Source organism: Conger conger, chromosome 4, assembly GCF_963514075.1.
Source record: "Conger conger chromosome 4, fConCon1.1, whole genome shotgun sequence".
In the NCBI taxonomy this organism is placed as follows: domain Eukaryota; kingdom Metazoa; phylum Chordata; class Actinopteri; order Anguilliformes; family Congridae; genus Conger; species Conger conger.
The window spans coordinates 15560537-15584920 of record NC_083763.1 but is presented as its reverse complement, the minus strand read 5'-3'; the positions used below and the strand labels follow the sequence as shown (position 1 = coordinate 15584920).

The 24384-nt window shown below is 40.1% G+C and overlaps 2 protein-coding genes across 4 annotated transcripts in view; one reads left to right on the top strand and one right to left on the bottom strand.

Moving 5' to 3' along the window:
* Positions 1–453: 453 nt before the first annotated feature.
* On the bottom strand, positions 454–3346 carry ccn1 (cellular communication network factor 1). The gene is made up of 5 exons (XM_061238477.1): positions 3096–3346; positions 2656–2872; positions 1953–2297; positions 1636–1838; positions 454–1518 (listed from the first exon to the last, which is right to left on the bottom strand). The coding sequence occupies exons 1-5, from the start codon at positions 3141–3143 to the stop codon at positions 1216–1218; spliced, it is 1116 nt and encodes a 371-aa protein (XP_061094461.1). The 5' UTR covers positions 3144–3346; the 3' UTR covers positions 454–1215.
* A 1239-nt stretch (positions 3347–4585) lies between these two features.
* Positions 4586–24384, top strand: part of ddah1 (dimethylarginine dimethylaminohydrolase 1) — a 57473-nt gene continuing 37674 nt past the window's right edge. The window contains exon 1 of one of the 3 annotated variants that reach the window (XM_061238481.1): positions 4586–4946. Coding sequence is in view for 1 of the 3 variants with exons in the window: in XM_061238478.1 (XP_061094462.1) it covers positions 9246–9539 (294 nt within the window). In the remaining 2 variants the exon portion in view is untranslated. Of the gene's footprint in view, positions 4947–9037; positions 9540–9842; positions 9990–24384 lie in introns of those variants that run through there. The other 2 variants (XM_061238478.1, XM_061238479.1) reach the window with 2 other exon arrangements.

The window sequence follows — 24384 nt, the reverse complement described above, 5'->3', positions numbered from 1 at the left end:
AAAGCAAGCTACCTCTTAGACTCCACAATGGAATTCTTTTCACAAGCCCTTTTCAATGCAGAAGGCAGATGGTGGGGAAATGGCCGTCTTATATAAGAATAGACCAGACTACTGTTTTCATTCATTGCTTTTTGTTTGGACACACGTAAGACCAGCTCTGTGTTCCAATGTGTGTGTTCTAAGACAGGTTGTTAACACAACTTGAAATGCTGATGAATTCTTTTTTTTTCTTTTTTTTGCCTCAAGACAATCAAGAACGAGGAGTTTCAGACAGGATTTGCAAATGTGTAGAGAATCTGTTATGGTAGTTTGTCTTGTCAAATCTGTCTGAACCAATACATAATTTGGTCCATGTACCTTTAGAATCTTGCCTTATTTTTTAGTTTCTTCCAGTTGAATGTTTTTGCATGTCATTCTGACTAATACCATCACTGATAGACAGGACACTGCAAGTTTCATAAATAAATCTTTTTTTATTTATAACATATAAAATTAAATCCTTTTTACAATTTATTCCAGTATGACATTTAATATCCAAATAGAAGTAGCTACATTTAGATAAATAATAATAATATTAATAATAATAACAATAATAAAACACATTATTTCATTCTTTGACATGTCTTGTGTTCTCTTTCAATGCTCTAATGGGAGAGTAATCTGATAGCTGCCACAAAACGTGAACATGTTGTTCACATCTGGAAGGAATGTGACCACAAACTCATTGAAGAAGCACAATGCGGTATCCTCTCTTAGATTACAGGTCATAGAACACACAGTTAAGTTACACTTGTATGTGTATAAATGCATACACATGAAAACACATATATACGTATAAATACGTCTGTTTGTGCATGTATACACATAAAAGCACACGTCTACAGTTTGAGTCATATCTTATAATTGTACATCAAAATATACACACAAAAACAATATTATCAACTACACTTTACAAACTTAATTACATATTGCTTCATAAAGAAGCTACCATGATGCTCCAGTATTATGAAGCGATTCTTTAGAAGTCTTTTTTTAAATGCTGATGAGGTTCTCAGCTCTGCAGTGCACTTCATTTTGTCCTCATGATGTAAGTCCATAATTCCTTGGGAATTTAGTTACAACAGGAGGAAATGTTTGTCTATAATTTGTTGGAATAGACACCTCTAGTACAATGGACTTTGCTGTCAATATTGCTTCTCTGGGATCCTGCTTGACTTAGTCTCTAAACTTGTGGATGTCATTGAAGAGTCTGTAGAATGGGTAGGAGGATTCATTGGTATGAGGACAGTTGAAGTTGCACTTGCAGGATTCAATCATCATCACATTCTTGTTGAAGGTCTCGCCATCCTCACAGCGGAACTTGACCCGGACTGTTCTGGTCTGCTGAGGACTGCAGCATCGGCCATCCACACAGGAACCACAATACTTGGGCCGGTACTTCTTCAGACTGGAGCACCCTGCATACGTGAACTTGACCAGCTGGCTGGATTTCTTGGTCCGGCTGCACTTCTTTCCCTTCTGTTAATGGTTAAAGAAAAACAAAACAGGTTCTTAGTCAAGGGTTTCAGCTGACCATCAAGTGTCTTCTTTCATATATCTTCAATTTTGTGTGAAATAGCGCTGATTTGAACGTACCTTTAAACTGGTGAAGGGTGACTGGCTGCATGGTCGAACCTCACATATACGGGTCTCCTTGACCAGTTTGCATTCTCCGTTGTTGTTAGTGACTCTAGTGGAGATGCCTGTCCCACAGGTTTTGGAGCACTGGGACCAGGCTGTTGTCTGGACAATGCATTTGTGGCTGTCAAACATTTGACCCTCAGGTTGGACTCTAAAAGCTGTAAAAGAGAGACAACAAAAATATAAGGAACTGTTGTTGCTGGTGTTTAGCTGATCACAAAGACAAGGAGTTAATGTCATTTTTAACTTTTGTATAAAGACAGAAAACTTACCAGGTAAAGACTTGAGTCCTCCTTTGACCAGGGCGATGAGCTCATTTCTGTTGGTGAGGTCATTCTCTGACTCATCTGTCCCACTTTCCTTGCTGAAGAGCTTGTCGGTTGACTCCATGTCCTTGCCATCATCACAGACCCATTCCTCACAGCACTGGCCTGCCACCTTCACAAGTCTTGGATTGGCACACCCCAGGTTAGGCAGGGAGAGCTCTTGTGGGCACAATGGAATGCACCCTACAGCTCCATCAATGCATGTGCACTGATGTTTGCAATTTGGTTGGAAGCTTTCACCATTCTGATAAATCTTGCTATTGTATTCACAGGGTCGTCCCTCAGACTTGGCTGTTGGGAAAGAAATGAGAAAAGAATAAGAATTGTTATTTGGTGCTCTGTCTCCACATTCTCCCCCTGCTACCCATTTCACAGTAGGGTACATATAAACTGCTATATCAAAACAAAATTCCCTAAAGTGTCCTTGAGCCAGACAGCTGAATAATTAATTAATTTGCAGTTGCAGTCCCTGGTACTACAGTTGTGCTTGGAGTTCACTAGATACCATGAGCTTAGTCTAACAATGTGGCAGGCAATCCTGTTTTTACAGACATATGGAAACACTAGGTGGTTAGATTAGACTTTAAGTTCAGACATCAGCTACATTCCTGCTACATGAACATTTATTCAATACACAAAAGCGTCTTACCTCGGCAGATGCCTCTAGTGGCGCCGAAGCTAGCTCCGAAGTTGCATTCGAGTCCCTTGGTATGGTCACAGGGCTCCGTTTTTCCGCAATCTTCGTTGAGTTGTCTCGCGCAGACCTTGCAGCACCCACATCCGTCTAGGACAAGACTAACTCCTGGAGCGCACCTGGGCACCTCCAGAGGACACTTCGGACATTCCGAAGGACAGGAAGAAAATGCCTGCGGGTGTAAGGAAGCCAAGTTAATGAAGCATATTTAGCCCTTTTACTGATTACATTTATATTCGTATAACTCGCAATAACTCAAGCTCTGACAATAGACTATCGCACTGAATTATCTATGTCTTCGGTTTCGGTATGTAAAAGAACAAACATAAAACAATAACCTATGTAAATTAAAACGCAACAACTATGCACTGAATATACGTCAGGGTATAACTTACCACATTGAAGCTTCCAATGAAGATAACGGCAATCGATAACATCAACATATTTGCGTATTCTCTTGGTTAAATACACGAAGAAAGTTTTTTTTAAAGAAAAGACGCTTCAGTAGTCCTTCTCTTTGTGTCTGTAGGTATGGTCTTCTCTTAGTAAATGTGGTAGCCGTTTAAAGATGCGGCGTAGCAGTGGTTTGTTTTCTAGTCTTGTAGCCTATGTAGCAGTTGCGTGCCACTTCAGACTTAAGATCTGGTTGCAGTTGCAGTCTACTGAAACTCAGGTCTCACTCCTCTTTTATACTGTAGTGAAAGCTGACGTAGTTTCTGGCTGACTGTTGAACTGTTCCAAAACTATGCGAGGAATGTTTCTTGGCGCGTTTTCCATCCAAGCTAAGCACCACCCTGTCTAACTTTTTTCTGAAATGAATTTTCCCTTTGCACTGAGGGACTTTCTTTCCTTATTCTTCTTCATTCCGAAAACTAGTTTAGTTAATAGGCTATAATGCAAGTTGACCGTAATTGTTACATGTTCGGCAGGCTATATAACAAAAACAATATATTATTCTGTTTGTGGGATTTATTTCCTTAAAAGAAAAACGTGTACACGTGTAAAAGTACTGTGTGCATTCCTTTTTGCAGGCGTGCTTATAACATCATAACGGCGTGAAAAGTCAAAATATGAATTCATACTATGTTTATCTACTCCTACAATTGGAACCCCTTTGTGGTTATGATGATGATTGTTGTTGTTGTTGTCACATGTCATTGACAGCAAGACAACAAAAACTGATATAACAGAGGTTTGTTTTACCACCAGGGGTGTACTTAAATTGTATCAATGGTAGAAGACACTTGTAGTGTTTCTATCAAGCTACACCAAATTGCTTGATTGCTAGTATTAGCTATAGATTCCTGATCTTATAAAATGTACAAAGTAAAGCGTACGAGACCACAGTTTTGACAACCTACATAGCCTATACGTCTGTAAATGTGGTGAAGGTAAATATGGCTTTTACTTAGGCAATTATTGTGTTCATTACAATGTGATGGTGGACTACACTTTAGTGGAAGCCATATTCATCTATCGCCATACTCTTAAAACGACCAAAGACACTGGAAATAAAGTAAAGTTTCTATTTTTGGCTCCGTATCCTCTCCGTTCCCTTGTACTAAGCAATTCCAGATGGGATGCAGACTCCAGACGTAACAATATTGCCATATTTGGTATGGCAGTAGCCTACATTATTAACATATTTCTACTTCAGTTAGCCAACCACAAAGCATTCCTGACAGCTTAAAGGGTTGTTAAATATGTTCTCCATACAGGAAATTCCTTTGCGTTCCCTGGGTTAATTTAGTTTTCACGCAATCTGTCCATCAAGATTTTTTTAGATGCAGCAGTGATCCAATTTTCCATATAACATGTTGGTTTGGTGAGAAAAATAGCAAAGTAGTTTAGTCTACTTTTCAACGGGGTTCAAATAAGTGACATTCCATCGACATTCCAAATTCTTAGATTTTAAAGTTCTTTGCAAAAAGGACCTGACCAAGACAGCAAACGCACAAGAATAACCTGGTGCTACCAAACGGAGCTGATAGAGAAGTGAGATGCGGAGCCATATGAAAATAATATACAAAACGCATATCACTGGGCATTATTATAGGTTATCCATAAATATATTGACTATAGGTTATTGGCAGTCTTCTCAAAACGAATGGAGGAGAGAATTATGTTAATTATGTTTAAACCCTTACTTATTACATTACGGGACACTAAAGGCTGTAGTTATACTGCACGTACAAACAACTTAACGACGAAAGGGGATGTTTGACAACAAGAGCTAGATCCCTCAGGTGAGTTGGGTCTCTTTAAAGACCTTTGCTTATATTCGCTCATCCAGCTCTTTATTAATCTCTGTCTATTCCTATGTAGGCTACACATTTTCCTTTTTACCAAACTTTTCAACAAAAACTATAGCTTCGCAATATAGGTTATTTCGCGACTTTTAAGAACGCTAACTGTTGATGACAGTATTCTGAAAAGGTACGGCTTTGTCAGCCGTAACTAAGTTACAATTTTAGTGCGTTTACGTTTGTGGTTATTTTTTTATGATGCAAGCTTTTTCATACTTCCGAACTAAGACACTAGATGGTGATGTATAGTGGCTAAAATCCTTAGTATTTTGTTATAAACCATGTAATCGATAGCCTATGTTTCATGTTGTGTGGGATACTGTAAGATACAGTTAATTGCCTCTCTAAAGATGTGGCCAAGCGGACCTCTGTGTTCTAGTTTGGTGCCATACAGCAGGAAAGAATCGGTGAAAATAAATGAATTCGACACGATATGTCGATAATGTCGCTGCAGTTGTGAATCGGTCGGATTACCATGCAGCCTACTGGGTTTGACTGACCAGGGCATTAGGCAAAGTGTAGATTTGTCAACCAGCGTCGTTCCAGACCTGCAACTTGCTACTTGTTTGTTGCTATTGCTACTTCTACTTTCGACGACTTTCAGAGAACACATGTAGCTATCCCGCTAATCAGGGGTTAGAATAAAGTTTCAGATTTGAACCATTCATGTAGCCTAGGCGTGAATGTTGCAGAATAGGCTACGTTTTCGATTGTTGATACACAATCGAAAAGAGACTCTGAGCGGCTATGCTAATTGTGTATTATTATCAATAGAAAGCCAGATAAGCCAGGAACAGAGTTAATAGGCGAACCACCTAGCTGTATTTTCTTGCTCTACACCACGAACATCCACATCAGCCACGGTTAAGCCGGCAGGACGTCAGATACTTTTGTAAACACTTAATATAACGTTCACTCACTGCACGCAAAAATATTACGTCATAAAAAAAAGTAAAAAGTATGCCCGCGTCTGAAATCGCATACTCAGCATACTACTTATACTACATTTCAATTACATTTAATACGAGTAGTATGTAAGTATGCGGTTTCGACCACAGCCCACATCTAATCCTGTCAAAAACCCAGAAAGTGAACTATCGCTTTAAGAACCGTTCGGTTCCCCTTTAGGCTACTCTTTCCTCGCTTCGTGACGTCTGTGCCTAATGCTTGTTGACTTGATCGCTGACGTCTGTTTCTAAGAATGCCATTCTGATCCATTATTTTCCGGATGAACTGTACGTTTGAAACACAGTATTGTCATTGTAACCCAGACATTCTGACATTACTGGATTTGAACTGAGGGCTCTATGCTGTAATGGCAATAATAATATTTTCCCCCCAGCCCCCCCCCCTCCACACACACACACACACACACACATACACGCGTACACACACACACACACACACACACACACACTTCTTTCGCATCCAGAAGCACCACCCCTCTCTCTCTCCATCTCTCTCTCACACACACATTTGTATTTGTCTCATGTTCACATATGTCATTGTGAGAATATAAAAACACATATTCAGGACTTGACAACAATTTTTTGTCTTTTTTCAAAAAGAGATCCATTCTTTCCTTCCTTGCCTTTAGTTAATCAAAGAGGAAAAATGTAAACAGTTGTTTCAACAACCCATATTCCATCACATTTCAACTTGAGTCCTTTGCAGAGGACTCAAAAGTCGATTGCTTGTGAACTCTTACAGCAGTTCACCAGGCAGTAAGCCCTGCTTAATCACCATTATGTTATGTATTGCTCTTGTCTTCTGTGACATGAGTTTCTTTTCTTATTTTTGCCACTCTTCAATATGACAGTATTAATTAATTTCATGGAGTGACAAAGGAAAATCATCTACAGTATGTACATACAGTCACCGAGCACCTTATTAGATATTTATTAGACTTCTACTTCTGTAGCCTATCCACTTAGAGTTATGATGCATTACTATCACCTTTGTCAGCTTTGACCAGTCTGGCCCTTCTCCTCTGACATCTCTCTTTAACAAGGCGTTTCTGTCTACAGAACTGCTGCTTACTGGATTATTATTATTATTATTATTATTATTTATTAAAAATGTTTTGCACCATAGTGATATTCTGAATGAACCTTATAAATTGCCTGGACAAACAGGGGTTGGTAAAATGTGACAGCAGTGCTACTACCACTAGCTTCTACTTGTGGGTTGTATAAAAGGGTATTCTGTATCCTTACAGTCATTGTACAACAAACAAATATTTTTACATTACTTTATGCAGTTTTCCATCTTAAAGTTAGCTCCAGATATTTGCAAGTACAATAACTCACTTTCAATACACAAAGTTGAATTGTGCTTGCTGCACATTGCACTCATAATTTTTTTTGTATGGATTCATTTTTAAAAGTCTGGATATAATCCAGCAGGTCCTGAGTTGATATCTTCTCACCAGATGTGGATTTTGTAAGTAGGTACCCACAACCTGCTTTAAAAAAAAAAGTTTATAGATGGAAAATATTTTAGCTGGAATGTGGGATGCTTGGAATGTTTAGCCCAGTCAGAATAATTGAGTGGATCTGGAACAAGAAAAGACAAACAGCAGTCCTGGGGTGTGGAAGAATGTGCTCGGTGATGTCTGAAGGAACATTCCATTCAGACATTTAGGAAAGTATTCCCATTGTGGAAAAATGGGAATGCCTTCACTCGATACAACACATTAAGTTTGATTAAAGTGCTTCCCTGCTATTCCTATAGTCTCAGTACTTTTAACCTGTATGCAGGGTCATGTCTGAGCTGAAATAAAAAAACAAACAAACTGAAATATAACTGAAAAATAAACACTGGATATATTGTAGACCTTACCTGTATGTTCTTTGCCAATGCTAGCTACATATGCTGTTTAAGGGGAAATCATTTTAAAGATTACTTTTCTTTAAACTAGACATTAGGAGTGTACATTCTTTGTGGATATCGGTATGTTTCTTGCCTTACAATGAAAACCCTCGGTTATTTGGCTTTTGGATGTGCAATGTCATTGTAGATGCCATTGCAGGCATACATTTTCTATAGCATTTCCGATCATTTTTTGTTCAATTGAGTCATGGGGTGGGGTACTGAATATTAATACAGTAAATCTGTCTGCGCATTGCATTCTTAAAAGTATATTAAAATTTCCATTGTTATAGAATTCTATGCCAACATATGATAAGATTAGATGTGAACAATATACTACTACCACTGGTAAATAACTACTTGCTACAATATTGTGGATTATCCAGGCTCATCAAGACTCACAAATTATTATTAGCATGATATGACCGCATTACTTAACACACATAAGAGACCTATTATAACTGGATTCGAAATTATTTCACATAAAACAGGCGAACAGCTCTTGTGGTTTATGAGAAAGTTACGTTTCTCAAAATAGTGAAGGAGGGTTTTTAACAAGAATATGCCTTGACTATCATGCACATGTGACGTGTGTAATGCAAGCATGCAACAAAGTTGACGTGTAAATCAACCTACATAAGTACTTTGGTTTAGGCTATTAACCTCCACATTTGGAGTAGGCTACTTCATGTGCATCACGGTAGACCTGCAAGCAAAGTGGTTTCACTGGGGCAAAGCAGTCTCTGGGGTTATTTTCACTGTTTATGCACATTCGTTTGCAATATTGCGGTTATTTACATTTAGTCCCCCTTAATTCCAACTCTGACCATTCGAATAAAACATTCGCACGTTACGGTATATGATAACGAGGCAATATGATATCTGAAAATAAAATAGAATAGCAGAGTTGTAAATGCTAATTCGTACAGCTTGTCTTTTTTCCTCTTCTCTAATATCTGAAGACATGAGAATGTTCTCTTGAACGGCATCAGCCAACGTCAACACTGTTTTTCCATCGCTCCTCATTAGCTCATTATATAAACTAGTAGCATTTGCAGTGTTGCTTGATATTCGATAGTTCTGGGTATTTGGCTGCTTTGTGGTTCAATTACATAAATAGGCTACTCACTTGACAGCTTGAGGAAGGATTTATGTATGCTACTCATACACGTGATGGTTTGTTGGTGCGCGTCATTCCCCATGTCTCTCGCTTGCCTCTTAGTAGCCTACTGAAGTGTGGCTATCAGTTTACAAATTTAAAAGAAAGAGACAACAAGGGACCCGATTTAAAGACAGTCTTCTGCAGTGCTTTTATGCTATATTTTGTATTTGGCTTAATTTCCAAAGTTAAATTTCAGGGAAGCTAATATGGCTGATTTAATGACAGGTTTTGGCAACTTCACCCATGCGGTTGTTCGGGCTATTCCTCAGTCCTTTGCCAAAGAAGCGCTGAGGACAAACTGTTCGGAGGTGGACCAGGTCAAAGCTCAGCGAGAGTACGAACATTATGTCGGTGTTCTGAAGCATAAACTTGGGCTGCAAGTGCTTGAACTGCCCGCCGATGAAAGTCTTCCAGATTGCGTATTCGTGGAGGACGCTGCCGTGGTGTGTGGTGATACCGCGCTGATAACAAGACCTGGGGCAGCTAGCAGAAGAAAAGAGGTACCGTATAATTAATCTAGTCTGCACACAAAAGTCCGCTTTGACAAATGAATTTATTTATATTAACTGGCATTCGTGTCTACCATCTAGGGATTTTAGAAAAAATATTATTTGTTTACTAAACGCAGTTGGTAGTGGTATTTTGAACATAAACAATAGTACGTGAAGGGATGTGTGATTAACGGGCAACGCCCTTTGAAATAGCAATTTACGGTCTCATAGGGTCAAGTCGCTGTGGTCCGGATCTATTACTAAATTTGTAATATGCCACCTAGTAGCCTACGAGGAGATGTGGCGTGCTCTGTTTTCGTGCTCTGTTTTCGTGCTCGAATAATAAGCATGCATGTTTTCACGACCAGCGTCTGATAAGTTTGAATGAGGCTGTAAGGGTAATTGTCTGCAGTCTCCACTAACGACCATCACCGGTAGGCTATCGCTGGGGGAGTCGCTGTAAGTAATTCGTTTACTGTTCTAGTCATATAAACTCCCGACACTAGCAAGGCTAAGGGTGCAGATGCACATGATATTCAAACCAAACAACTAATGTATTGTTTGTTGTGATAACAGTAGGCCTAAATACATGATTAAATAGCAAAGACATTGCTGTGGTGTTCATAAAAGCGTTTTAGAATGGCAATTTTAAGGGAAATGTAAGCAGTCTGTGATGCAAAACATGAGGATAATATTTTATGTTATTAAAATTTGACACCATGTTCTAAGTAGGCTACAGATTAATGATAGTGTATGTCCGCATGTATACATGGTGTCTACCAAATTGCAATTTACCATATATTCCTTTTATTCACTGTAGTGTGATTGCATTAAGTGATCGCTTTCATGAGATCATCAGGCACTCGCACAACATTATCACAAAAGAGAGATGTCCCATACATTAAAGAGTGTTAACTTCCAGTTGACAAGATGGTGCAGATTTGATTAAAGATAATTATTATTCATCTTGGTTTCACCATGTATAAATTACAGCATTTTATACATAGTCCCCCCCATTTCAGGGCACCGTAATGTTTGCGCCAAATGGCTGCAGAGGTGTTTCTGATTAGTCAGGTGTGTTCAATCACTTCATTAGTGCAGGTATTGGAGAGCTTCCAGTATCTTGTCTTCATTCTAGACCAGGGGTCGGCAACCCTGGTCCTGGAGAGCCGCAGGGTGTGCTGGCTTTCGTTGTTACTTGGCATTAATTGATCAATGAAAGCCGTTGATTACACAGTTAACTCACCTCACCTGGTTTCTTGGGTCTGAATCGGTTGCTTATTTTAAGGAGGAGACGAAAGCCAGCACTCCCAGCAGCTCTCCAGGACCAGGGTTGCCGACCCCTGTTCTAGACTTTTGATTGCCTTTGGAGTCTGTTATTGGCCATTATTAAAATGAGCTGTGCTAATGAAAGTCAAACCATAAACCCACCCCCATATCCCTCTTGTATACCCCATAATGAGGAGAAATCCTGAAACACCTGTCCGACAGATCAAAAACACTTCAAGGAGGCAGGGGCGCATAAGAAAATAAAGATATGGTCTGTGCCCCAAATTGCACACCTGTGTACTTGTGTCTTCATTTTCTTATAAGTTTAACTTATAAGTGCACTAAAAAGTCAACTACTTAGAATACAAGAACATAAAATCCATTAATTTGAGATGCACTTGTACTGTAACATCACGACTCTTCTGACCAGCAGCAGTGACTGACATCTAGGGGGTGTACCATGAAGCTGGGGGCTAGCAGGATAACTTAAGCTCTAACCCTGGATTCCAGTACTACGAAGTGGAGTTACATTACATTACATTATTGGCATTTGGCAGATGCTCTTATCCAGAGCGACTTACAGTTGATTAGGCTAAGCAGGAGACAATCCTCCCCTGGAGCAGTGCAGGGTTAAGGGCCTTGCTCAAGGGCCCTTAACCACTATGCTATAGGCCGAGTTACTTTGAATCTGGGTAGGGGAGATGGGGGGTCTGTTATGATACGGGTCCGTTATCTGATCCATTTTTGCCGGATCAGAAACAAGCTGGCCTGCTGTAAATCACATTTTGCACCCCCCCTTTCACCTCGTGTTTCAATGGACCAGTTTCATGTCAATTTTGTCATTTATTTTTTCTTGTCTTTTTATATTTTATATTCAAGTTATTTTTCAGGTACTGTCATTGGTATGTGCTAAATTATAACATATGTAATTTTTGGGCCACAATGTGTGGGCTATCAGCAGATATTCTTTTTTGGAAAGTTGTTGTGATAGCATGAGGCTGCAAATCATGGGCGAGTATGCATGGTAGATTGTTACACACACGAGGGGTTCGTTGTTACACGTTACATATGCTTGACTTTCAGATGTAATCAACCAAAAGCACACATACAAACTAAAACTCTATAAAGTGGGTTGTAAGATTTCCTATTTCTATCACCTTTGCTTGCTGAAGGAGATGCACAGCTCAGCCGTGACAGGACCAGCATGACTGGATGACAAACTGAGGTGCTCATGTGAACTACACTGTAAATTAATTTGAATAAAAACAACCAGTTTTATCTCGTAATAACCCAATCTTTAACACAATGGAATGAGGAAACAAGTATGTGAATACATACAATTCATTTTTAAATGTATACATTTATTTCCCATTTATACGTTTTTAAACAGCTGTAACAACTGACCTCATGGTAACGTGATTTCCCCTGTTTTCTCCCAAAGACAGCCCTCTGGTCTTCATGTTGGTTCATCTTTTCGAACACAAATGCAGTCTTCAAAACCCACGGCTAAAACCAAGAGTAGACATTCAGAACTATTTATTGTCTAACCAGTCAATCTAACAGGACACATCTGGGCAACAAGAAACACCTGTCAGTCACATGTTCCAATACTTTTGCTCACCTAAAAATTAGATGGTCTGATACAAAAGGTGATATGTTCTAAGTTGTTTCACAAATCTAGATTTTAATACCTGGAAATAAAAGCTGAAATTCAGATCTTATGTACATCCTTTGACCTCAAACTCAATTGTCTTCAGTGTATAGCAAAAACAAAGGAATTGACCTTGCTGCTCCAATGCTTTTGTCAAAAATATATGCTAGATTCTCAACAAAGAGAATGCAGTAACCAACATAATGCAAGTGTCATGAACCCTGTGTGTCAATATCTACTTCCCTTAATCATAAGATTGTTGAGTTTAAGAAATGTCTTAGCTTCAGGCATAATCATTTTAAATATCTTGTATCAAGTTTTAGGAGCTTGAGGTGTAGCCTAATTCCCGCTGCAGAAATAAACCTTTGGGCAATTTGTGAGATTGTAGATTTATTTGTGTAGAGTGGTATGATGGCCTGAATAAGTGTGTAACTAAAAATGTACACTATTAGCAATTTTTGCCCACCCTTGTCCCTGGCATTGTTTGTGGAATGTGTGTCATTCCATTGTCTGCAGTCTCCAGTTTCCATGTCATTCACATATGAGTGTTTCATGTTGTAACTTCTTTGTATCCGTACATTATATTCGTTCATTCCGCAGGTTTGAATGGTTCACAGTGCACTGCTTTTGGTTAACAAAACCCATCTTCAGAGTTTATATAACCACCTTTGCAATACCGGTTAAACCCGGTATTGAAGCCAGATTATGAAAGAACCCCTGATGTAATGGTGTGGGGAATGTTTTCTTTGGGGCAGTTAATCATCGCTTGAATGCCACAGCCTATTTGACTATTGTTGCTGAACATGTACATCCCTTCATGGCCACAATGTACCCATCTTCTAATGGCTACTTCCAGCATGATAGTGCAAAGCAAAAGTTGTCTCAGACTGGTTCATGAACATGACAATGAGTTCAGTGTTCTTCCCAGTCACTGAATCTGAATCCAATAGAACACCTTTTGGGATGTGGTAGAACGGGAGATTCGCAGCGTGAATGTGCAGCTTACAAGTCTGCAGAAGTTGCATGATTTAATCATGTCAACATGGAACAGGATCTCAAAGGAATGTTTTCAACATTGAACTTGTGGAATCCATGCCAAGAAGGCTTGAGGCTGTTTTGAGAGCAAAGGAATTAGCATAAAGTAGGCTTCAGAATTATTGGCACCTGTAATAAATCTTCACAAAAAGTGTTGTAATGTGAAACATAACCGTTCTTGACTTAAGCTTTATTTCCCTACATGTGTAAAGTTGCAAGATTTATTACTAATTAAAAAAAAAAGAAAAAAAAGAATTTCCAGATAAAACAGGTTCCACAACAGGATACCCCCCTACCCAGTTCAGACCACAAGTTTTTCATAGGTTTTAAGACTGAGATGGGCATTGCAGAACATGAATGTTGTTTTTACTTAACCGTTTCTGTGTGGATTTTGATGTATGCAGGAACCCCCGGTCCTCGGTGTGCAACTGTGCTGAACGAAAGTTCCATGCCATAGCCGTGTGCCATTTTTTTTATTAATTTTTTTATGTGGCATTTTTTGGGCATTTTCAAAATGGCAACTTCAATGAGCATTCTAGGACTAGGTTATTAACGGTCCCCTATTCTGCTACTTTTCTGCTATTTGTATATCTACCATGTCTACCAAACATTGATATATGATGTTTTAAGTGAAGAATATTGCAATACATTAAAATATATGCAGTAAATCTTTTATGCAAATGACCTAGACTTTACGAATGTCATAGTTAAAAATTAAGTTTTCCCGTGCCAGCGGGGACTTTACTGTAGGTTTTTGTATATTTCGTTTTTCTTGAATAAGCAATGGTGTCTTTATTGTTCTCTGTTTTAAGATAACTGAGCTGTTGAGGTGGAGCAGTAATGTCTGACGTTGCGGTGTTGAATGGCAGCAGAGCACAACTCCAGTCCTGGAGGGCCGGTCTGCGAGCTGGTTTTTATTCCAACCAATTACTTTAATTTTTTTCTAATAGCTCTAGAAATGATGTTGGTTCACTCCTGTACTTGAGCACAGTATAATCTTTAGGATGCACTTACAGTCTGCAGCTAGAGCTGGTGCATATACAAATGTCTGATCAAGACATTATTTAGCTAAGCGGATCGGCCCTTGCTGTGCTCCCCTGCAGTAGTAAAAAAAAAAACCCTCTAATTTCAGACATAATATTGTTTGTATAGAATATAATTTTAGTAAACAACAATGGTGATATGAAATATCGTGTGTCATTGTGAAATTAAGCAAACCCCCACATAGCTGCCTTCCCTATAAGAGGCCTATCGGATTATCCAATGCCCTCATTGCATTTGTCAATCCTCATGTTTGTAAATTTCTAATCGGATTGACAGCCTGGAAAAGTTCCAACTTTTACAGGAGAACAGGACACTAATGGGCCACTGTGCTTGGACTGTTGGACCTCTCTGGCAGCATTTGATTGATTGTCTGTGTTCACCATGCTGTGAAAATCTGGGGGAACTAAGTAGTTTGTTGAACGAATTCCATTTTGCATATCCACATTTTGAAATTGTGTCAGCTGCCACAAGGTTGATGTCATCAGCAGTTCATTTGTGACCAATAGGTCATTGTGATTTGTGTCCCTGCAACCTCTCTGCCATTCTGAAGTTAAACAGTCCTCACGTGGTCAGCAAGTCCTGGATACATTGTTTTGTTTTGAGGTACTGCTGACCCTCCAGTGGTTTGTTTTACCTAGGTGATTCCTTTCCCCATAGGCGATATTTAAAAATATGAATTGTATTCAATTTGGTAAAAAATCTTTTAGACCCCTTGCTGCAAAGAGATAGACTCAGTAAATGTTGATTGATTGATCTTGAAGCATAATAACTATTTTATCGGTCATTTGGGAATCCGGGAAGGGCTCCTACTGCCGACTGGCTTTCGGTAACTCTGTATCCTCCCATGAATGGCATCCCTGTCTGACAGGAGCCCAGCAGCCCTGCATGTTTAGGCAGCACAGCTGCTGAGTAGAAATACATGGGGGCATCTTTTAATCTTTGCAATCCCAGCACTGTCTTAAAATAGTCAGTGCAGGCAGGAGTAAAGCTCTTCGATAACATGCACGTCAAGCGATGGGAAATGGACATGAGGTGGGAAATAGATGGTGGGAAACTGGATCTGGACCAGTGATTGTTTATGAACGCGTCCTGTGTCAGGCCAGGTACAGAATTATTAATCATGATTTTCCACCAAACACCACTAATAAATGAGGTAATGAAGCTAATCATAATTGTATGCTGATCGTCTGCCCCCACCAATTCAGTAGGACACAGCCCTGTTCACTGCCACCCATCACTGCTTCCTTACGCGCTACACTCCCAGGCTGAAGGTGCAGTCACTGTACTGCAGGATAGTGCAACTGCTGCAGCTGCTACAGCGAGCACCAGATAAAAACACCGATGTGCTGTTTGGCAGTGAGGCAGGGAATGCCATGCCAGCTGCATCCAATCCCATCCAATGATGCAGCATGCGCTCGATGTGTCACCCCGCGGCACTTCTAGCCACAGTTGGCGCGAGCTTCTTCTCACTTTGTCAGGATTTTTATCAGGACTGTGGGGCACGGCACTACAAGTTCCTCAGCAGGATAAATGCCTCTTGACTGCCACATTTGTAACATCCTGGTGCTGAGCTTCATTACGAAACGAGAAGCAGCAGATGGTATGCTCTTTTTTTAGACTTTGCGTGTAGCAAAGTGGGTCAGGTGTCTGTAGCAGTTTTGTATACTAGTGTGAAAGATACAATGTTTTCAGTTCCCTGATCATGAGGAGTCAGTACTGCAAGGTCAACATGGTTTCTCACCGTCTTTGTGACAGCCTCACTGGAGGGTGGGGGGGGAGGGTGGTGGGGCGAACTACACATTGCTCTTTGTTTGATGGCACCACACGTGTGTTGTGCTTCCGCCATGTTTGGCTCTGTGTGTGCTACTCTCCAGCCTTGGACTCTGGTCTGTGGGTATGGCAGCAGCAGCTGTGGAACACTCAGCTTGCTGAGAGGGTCATGGTCAACAGTTGTTGGGAGAGAGCCAGTCAGTGAATGTCATCTTCGGCATTCGAGGCATGAAGCCACAGGGAAGAGCGTGCTAGTTCAAAGCTCCTGTCAGCTGCAAGGTTCCAGAGCACTACCTCCTGCATGCAAAATGCTTCCCTGTCACCTAGAGGGAATTTTTTTCCTGAATGTCTCTGCTTCATTTGGGTGGATGGCTCTATCTGACTCTGTAGACTTAAAAAAAAAAAAAAAACTATGAGTGGACTATAATTTCCATGTGCTTCTTTACATTTTTGACATTCATCAGACCCTTTTATCCTGAGAAACTTAAATGGATTAAATTATTTTTATATAATCCATTTATACAGTTTGATATTTTATATTTACCGATGGCATTGCCCCCCAGCTGGGAATGAAACCCACAACAAACCCACTACCTTGGGCTAGCAAGTCCAATTCCCTACCCATAATTCTCTACTTCTAACCTACAAATGCAGAGCTAAATGATCAATTTGTAATTTGTGTGTTGAGTTAGTCTTGCACCTTAGACTAATAAGCAGGAGGTTAATCAAACCTCCACAGTATAACTAATCCACTGTTCAGTTCCAAAAAAACATCCGTTCTCTCCCTTAATTACACTATGGAATCAGGTATAGAAAGACTATGGATTGGTTTTTAAACCAAGCTGTCCTGTTCTCTTGGGTATTTGGAATAAGGGTGTGCAGAGCAAGCAGGCACCAATGAATATGAAATATACAAAAATGAAGTATAATAAGCAAATTACTTCTCTGTAAAAGCTTTTACCTCTGCCAATTGAAGCTCACAGATCTGCAGAGTGTTTGTATAAAAATCTGATAAATCATCTATTTGTTTAACCTTTCCATAGCTGTGAAATGCTAATCTTGCATTAACAAAGCCAAAAAGCAGCATATTTAAATGCTTCTATTCTTTTTTAGCAGATGACTGGTTGTAACTAGTGTCATGTGCGTTTTCATGGTGATAGATCTGTTCTGTGGACGGCTTTTGATGGAAAGCACTGTAAGTCATTATTAATGGACTCCTCTGTGATGTGTTCACGCTAAAATCATTATTGAGCCATTTAAACATCCTGATGGTGCCTGAGGTACCAAAACAGTCTTACATGGTCAGGTTCTTTATGGTTTTTTGTTCTCATGAAAATTTAAATCACACTATTGTCTTTTATGTGCTGTTTTATTCTATTCATCTACCATTTATTTGATGTCTCCGGTTCAGTAGGCCTCACTGAACTAACATTGTGCTTAAAACACTGAACATCCCCATGCCTTTAAGAAATAAAGTCTCCCATCCTGATAATGAGAAAACAGTCATCTTATACATTTGGAGTGCAGAAATATTTTTCTCTGAAAGAAGGAATACATTGATAGGCTGTATTTCTGTGCAATAATGTGCAAAATGCATTTTCAAGTCTTCCCTTGAAGTAAACATCAAATCATCTTTTTGTGGATCAAAAGATCCATTAAATGTTTATACAACCCACAGTTACTATTGATGGTGTTCAGAGGTATGGCATTAGGGGCGTCCTCACATATTTGTCACTACATCAAACAGATTGTGGGCAACTTCAGTTGAAAAGGTGGCTCTCCATTCAAATTCTGGAAGAAGTTATTTTAATTTATATGGGACAATCTAATTATGCATTTACAATATGTGAATTTACCTGCATAGCACCTCAAGTATGAATGAAGACTTGAATGAAGTAGACTGTCGAAATCAATGTTATTGAGCATTGCGGTAATGCCTTCAGGACTCCTTTGTTTCTGGCCTGATATGTTTTCAGTGTTTACTTTCTGTTCCTTCTCATTTTTATCTATTGTTTATTTTATGTATATTTTGTTTTGGCAAATAGTAAGTGTAGTCACCGTAAACTGTTCCCTGATCTTCTCACAGCAGCAGTAATATGATCCTGCAAACAAAAAGGCACTGTAGTTTGTGTGAGCTATGTCTTATTTCAGTTAATTGCTTGTCAGCTGAATTGTATGTTTCGTATGTGATTTGTCTGCAGTGGATTCTGCTGCTGTTGAATTTTGAGTTATCATGCCTCTAGGGCACAGCTACTAAAAAATGCCAACAAGAGTCTAATCGATACAAAAACAATAGTTTTCTAGCTATAGAATGGCCTCAATCTCTGACGCCCTGTGCTTAGATGGTCATTACAGTGATAGTGGAAAGGCTTTGTCTCGCTGTGAATGACTTGAATTGGGTTGTTCAAGTGCTGAGGATGAGTGTTGCTGCTATGGCAATAACACATCTGACAGCTGCATGCTCATTCTAAATCCTATGTTATATTGCTTCTGAATGCTAGCCTTTGTGGATTTACCACATGCCGCAGTAAAATTTGAGTGTGTATTTTTTATGTTCTTTATTTCTGGAGTCATTTTAGTTTCTTGGGACCAGAAATCGCAGTCCTAGCTCACAAAATGTCCCTATGCTAAAATGTCTGCCATTTTAGCTTGGAATGTATCAATTCACAAGTGTGTATTTGCACAATCATTTCTGTTACCGTTTTAAACCATGTTCAGGGATGATATAGTTCAGTGGATACACACATTTCCACTTTTCCCCAGGCTCAGCCATTCTGTACACCTGACTGACTTAACTACATAATACATCGCCGAACCATCAATCCAGGAGGCATGGAGTAGAGGGGGAAGCCTGTGCGGCATGGCTTATTCTATTAAGTCAAGTAGTCAAGTTGTCAATGGTTACCATGCAAATCTGTAGCACTGTAGGTAATTACCGTTCACAAGGGAAGGTGGGCCAGATGTGCAGGATAGAATCAGAAGTCGGACAAATGGAAAATGAAAAAGAGGACCATGATTACTGGGTTGCGAATGAAAGTCAGTGATATCAGACACTCGGGGGTGGTTTTGAGGCTACTCTTTGCAAATTTCTACTTTAGCTGTAAAAGTACAAAAGTACTTGTTTCTAAATGGTACTTCAGTATCAAAACTAGAAGTACTGTGCATTAATGAATCTTTTAAATGTTCTTTGAAGCAAGAAAACCAGGGCAAGGCCATGTAAAACCGGATAGAGGAGTTCATACCGTATCCAATTAATTCTCCTCTGCCTGGTGTGGAATAATGTCAAGTGCAGACCACCAATGTGACCGGTGTTGCGGTCCTAATTGAGGAATGCGGAGCAGCCCTAACCTTGTATAGTGGCTGTCAGTTGTCATGGGATCAGACGTGAGGAAAATGCTGCAGTTCTGCTTGCTGTTCTAACACTGGCCATTTGTTGTGAATGATATGTACTGTGCGAGTCAATCAAGTGTGGTTTGTTTTCCTTATGCTTATGAAATGCAGCCTCCTTCATCAGCATGTCACATGAGGGATTTATTGTCAGACCTGTTCTTGGAATGGCACTCTAATGATTTTGAAAATAATAATAATTATGGTGAATATTTCCATATTATGTTTACACTTAATTACATCAGGAAAAGTTTTTCCTGGGTGAGTGTCGCTGCAGTAATGCCATCATGTTGCAGGTCCTTTTATTGGCCTCCTAAATCTTTTTCCTGTGAACTAGCCAAGCGTTTAGAACCAGAGCAGCAAACTGTCCATGGGGTGATTATATTACTTCCGATAACCCATCCATTAAATTCTGTGAAGTGCTGTTGGTTTCCTTTTCATTTCTATTGGGGGGCCTTGTAGAATGATTTACCTATTACTTTCCAGCATACACTATGTAAACAGTCAGCAGTCGAAATGCTGACACAGCCTTCTTTCCCATTCGGTTGGAGAAAAGTGCATGTATTACTCATAGGTACTGTTAGGCCAAGTGAATCTCACTTGAAATCCTTCCATGATGTTAACAGCGGAATGAAAAGCTCTGAAAACTAGGCTGAATAAGGACAAAAATATGGCAAGGGAGCACAAGGCCAACAAGAGGAAGTGGGGGGGGGGGGGGGGGGGGATGGGGGGGATGCACGGTGCAGATGTCAAATTCCAGCAAGACTGGAGGATGAGCTAAAATGTGGAGGAGGGATGCCAGAAGAGGACAGGTCCGAGCCAAGCAGGGCGCAGCACTGGGGCTGTCCTCAGCCTGGGTGTCACAGTGTGGCGAGAGCTCTGTGCTCTCCCTCTGTTCTCACGCCAAGGTTGGGACGCGTTTCCCCACTGAGCCTCTCCAAACACAATGTAAAGAATGTGCTGTCTCATACAGAGGGGATGATGCAGGCAGTCCTCTCTCTCTCAGCCACACAAGACATTGCCAAAGCCCGTTAGTACAGGACGCTTAACATTTACATTTTCTCCAAAGGGAAGCCTAAAATGGATAAGAACATTCCCACAAAAATGAAAGCACAGCATAAGCCAGAATTAACTGCCTCATTTATCACTGAGACGACGCAGTTATCTGCGGTATAGTACATTTTGTTTTGTCGCTAATAATGACGAAATGTTTTCTATGACCAGACATGCATGTTCGTGACAGAAAATCATTTCTAAAGGGCAGTGGTGAGTAATTTGTCATGGGTAGTTACTGTGCAGAACTACTATTCATGGATTCTCTTTGCCTAAGTTATGTGGTTCTGCTGTTGATGAGGATCTAACATGGTCATCCATCCACTGTAGAGGATTATGTGAATATAACATATTTTCATTTCCTTGTGTTGATGTCTCATATTAAAACTATCATATTAAAACATTGCATTCAATTTAGAAAAACACCTTTTTTGGGGGGTGGCGTGCTTAATTCATACTTGGCTACCTATTGATTGAGTTTACTTCCACAGATTAGTCAATACTTCATACTGTGCATATGTGTGCGTGCGTGCTGATGTAAAAATTTGTATGGTTGTCTGTATACTGAATAATTATCTTGATTATTTTCCAAGATTTATTACTCTAGCATTACATTTTCTCTTAGAAAGTGGAATGTTCAGTGCGCTGTAAGAAAACCAATGTGTTGTTAAAAGGCTTTTGGTTTCAGGTTGATTAATTCAGGTCCTTCTAGTGCAGCTGTGCGACAGTGGAGTTAGCTGTGATGGTGCTCCTGAGTTCATGTTCATTAAATCAGTCAATTTATCGACAGCTGCATTAGTGTGCAAAGGCTGTTGGTGTTACTGTACGGCAGCTTCGTGGCTGGCTTTTATTAGGCCAGGCAGAAGGGCAGTCCTTTCTACATTTGTCTTGTGATGTGTCAACTCTAGCAATGTGGTGTACTGGCGCATTAACTGAGTATGCTACATAAGAGGGGAAAAAGAGAATACTCGTGTGAGAAGAGCCAGAGTGCTCCTCTGTCCAAAGCATTGACCTTCTGAACCTTTGATGGCCGGTGACTGCTTGTCGGGGTATGAAGTATATAATTACTTTGTCAATACTATTTAGTGACTTGCACATGAAGTCAATAGACCCAAAATTGACATCATACGAATGGTCTAATTCAAAGAATGAGTGGCTTATGTGTGGTCTGAATCTACAGTAAGGGTTCAAAGGAGGATGAAATCTGACTGTGGCACCAGCTGCTACCCCATACATAGAAAATTGGTCAACCAGTTGGTCAAAATTGTATGAATACCCACAAAGAAAGCCATCAGAGCTCAAAAACCTTTAAATTATTCCAATGTACGGTCAGGTTTACTGAATGCTCTTGATGACAGTGTTGATGTTTTTTCTCTGTGGCTGGCAAGTGAAGTGTGGCCCTGTTGACAGTACCTTCATTTTAGCAAGACTGGGGCATTATGACCTGCTTATGACCTGTGATGCATAGGAAATAATCCCCCCAAAACAACACGCATGGCAGGCCTCACTGGCATTCCACAATACCTGCCATTCCCTTCAAATCAAGGATTCCTGTAACAGCAGCTGCCTGTGTTTCATCAGACCTGGAAGTGATTTAAGTGGATGCCAGTACTAAAAACTCCCCTTGAAGACACTGACGAAAAGAGTGCATAAAATGGTAGATAAATAAAATTTTAAAAAGAAGTGTAAAATAATTTTGCACTTCTGTCATTGAATAAGAGGTCTCAGGTTGGATTACTGACCGACATAGTACAGGAGTAATCAGCGATATTTATACATTCCAGTTAATTCTATTTGATGATGTATTTGGGCTACTCAGGGACGTTGGCCCTGAGTTTAAACCCAGGCAAGCCTGTGGCTTAATCCGGGCCAGGTTCGGAAGGATAGAATTGTAGCCGGCTACATTGGGAGCAGGTTGGCTGCATTATGTAAGCTGCTTTCCATTGTGCAACAGTATTTGTATAATTTTCCACCAAATACCTTTCTAAAGAGGTGAATTGTGGGGGAAAAAATGTAAGGGGGATACAGAGGTCTCGGAGGGACTCTTGATGAAGTGTTTTGTTGGCACAGTGCTTGGAAAAAAGACATCAGCTTTGTCCACGGAATACTGGGGGTGGCGGGTGGGGGGGAATATCTTCTTCCAGACGCGGGACAGCCGTTTCATTCTATTTACTTTTTTCATTTGTGTTATCCTCCCCTTGTAGGAACCTTAATGCGTTTGACGTCTGTTCATGTGAAGGCTAGCACAGTGTTTATTGAATGTGCCTTGCCAGACAAGAAAAAAAGTGCCCTATCCATAGCTATGACTACATCGCTAAGGCATCTGCCATTTCTATTTAGAGGGTGTGAATTATATTTTTTAAAAACAGATATGAAATAAAGGGCCTGGAACATTTTAGTAGTGTATCTTCAGATTATTATTACTACTATGAGTTGTGGCAGATACAGTTCTTGAGGAGCACTTTTCCTTTTGCTGGGGCCTGTGTACACTTAGGATGTCTGAATTGAATGCAAGTGTATCTCACTGGAATACACGAGGTTGAACCTATTCATCTGGACCTGCTTAAACCTGAAAGCCACAAGCCCTTGTTAACAAAGTAATTATCCTTTTTTGCGAGCCATGAGAAATAAAAGCGGACATTATGCCAAACCTTTCTGTACTCACCTCCCCAGTGTAAACTTATGTAATTACTGTACCCACAACAATGTTATCCACTGAGTTAAGGCTGTGGGAAACTGCTGACTTCCGGAAAGTTGTCTCATCACTTCATAGGCTTTGAAAACACTTGCAGCTGGTGCAAGATTACGCAGCCAAAGATGATGACTCTTTTAGTCATGAGATCAGGCAATCATCTCCACTGGAAGATTGCATGCCTAATTTCCAAATCCTATTTAAAGGACACTTGGCAGGTGAAAAGAAGGGTTTTGATGATTGTTCTTGCATAATCTCTCCTTTGCCCTTTAGATCATTTCGGAAGAATTTAATTCTAGAGGGGCAATAGCTCATTAATTCTCAGGCCAGACAGCCATATCACCAGTGGGAGACGACTTCTGAGAGTAAAGATATAAAAAAAAAAAAAAACTGCAACAAAGCATTTGTGGAGGGACTTTTTCATCTCAGGTAGAGATGCTTGCAGCTTTTTTATAATATTGGATGATGAAGAAGTAAGTACCCCATTAAAAATTCGAGGCAGCACATCTACGGTGAAAAAATGTTCATGTTCTCAAGGGCCTGGTATGCAAGAGGGAATGTAGAGCAGTGTCTAAAGAGTATGTTCCTTTAAGAAATTCAAAGACCCCCTTTACAAATGGATTTCTTTCATTTAAACAGGGTAGTTAGGCTTCTGAACATGTCAAATATCAAGTGCTTGTGTGTGCATGCAGGCATGTGTACTGTATACAGCTTCACCGACTTGTGTTGGCGCCTCCTTCCATAGTGTTACTGTGTTGTCTCAGAACGTCTTGTGTGTCTTCTAGGAAACCTGGCCAGAACTCAGCTGGTACACACTAGTGCTGATTAATGTGTGCTTCCTGTTTGCTAAATCCTGCTGCTTGCTATGGCCGGTCATAGCGAGGCTTAGAGAACCATCATGATTCCTTACTGTGTGTCCCTGGCACTGTCGGGAGCGTTTACTGTTAACTTGG

What these genes read in the sequence shown, in the direction of transcription:
- ccn1 (XM_061238477.1), bottom strand. Translation starts at nt 3,143, where the DNA reads ATGTTGATGTTATCGATTGCCGTTATCTTCATTGGAAGCTTCAATGTG. An exon ending in CACTAGAGGCATCTGCCGAG is followed by an intron (nt 2,298 to 2,655) that starts GTAAGACGCTTT and finishes CTTTCCCAACAG; the next exon opens with CCAAGTCTGAGGGACGACCC. An exon ending in CACCCTTCACCAGTTTAAAG is followed by an intron (nt 1,519 to 1,635) that starts GTACGTTCAAAT and finishes AACCATTAACAG; the next exon opens with AAGGGAAAGAAGTGCAGCCG.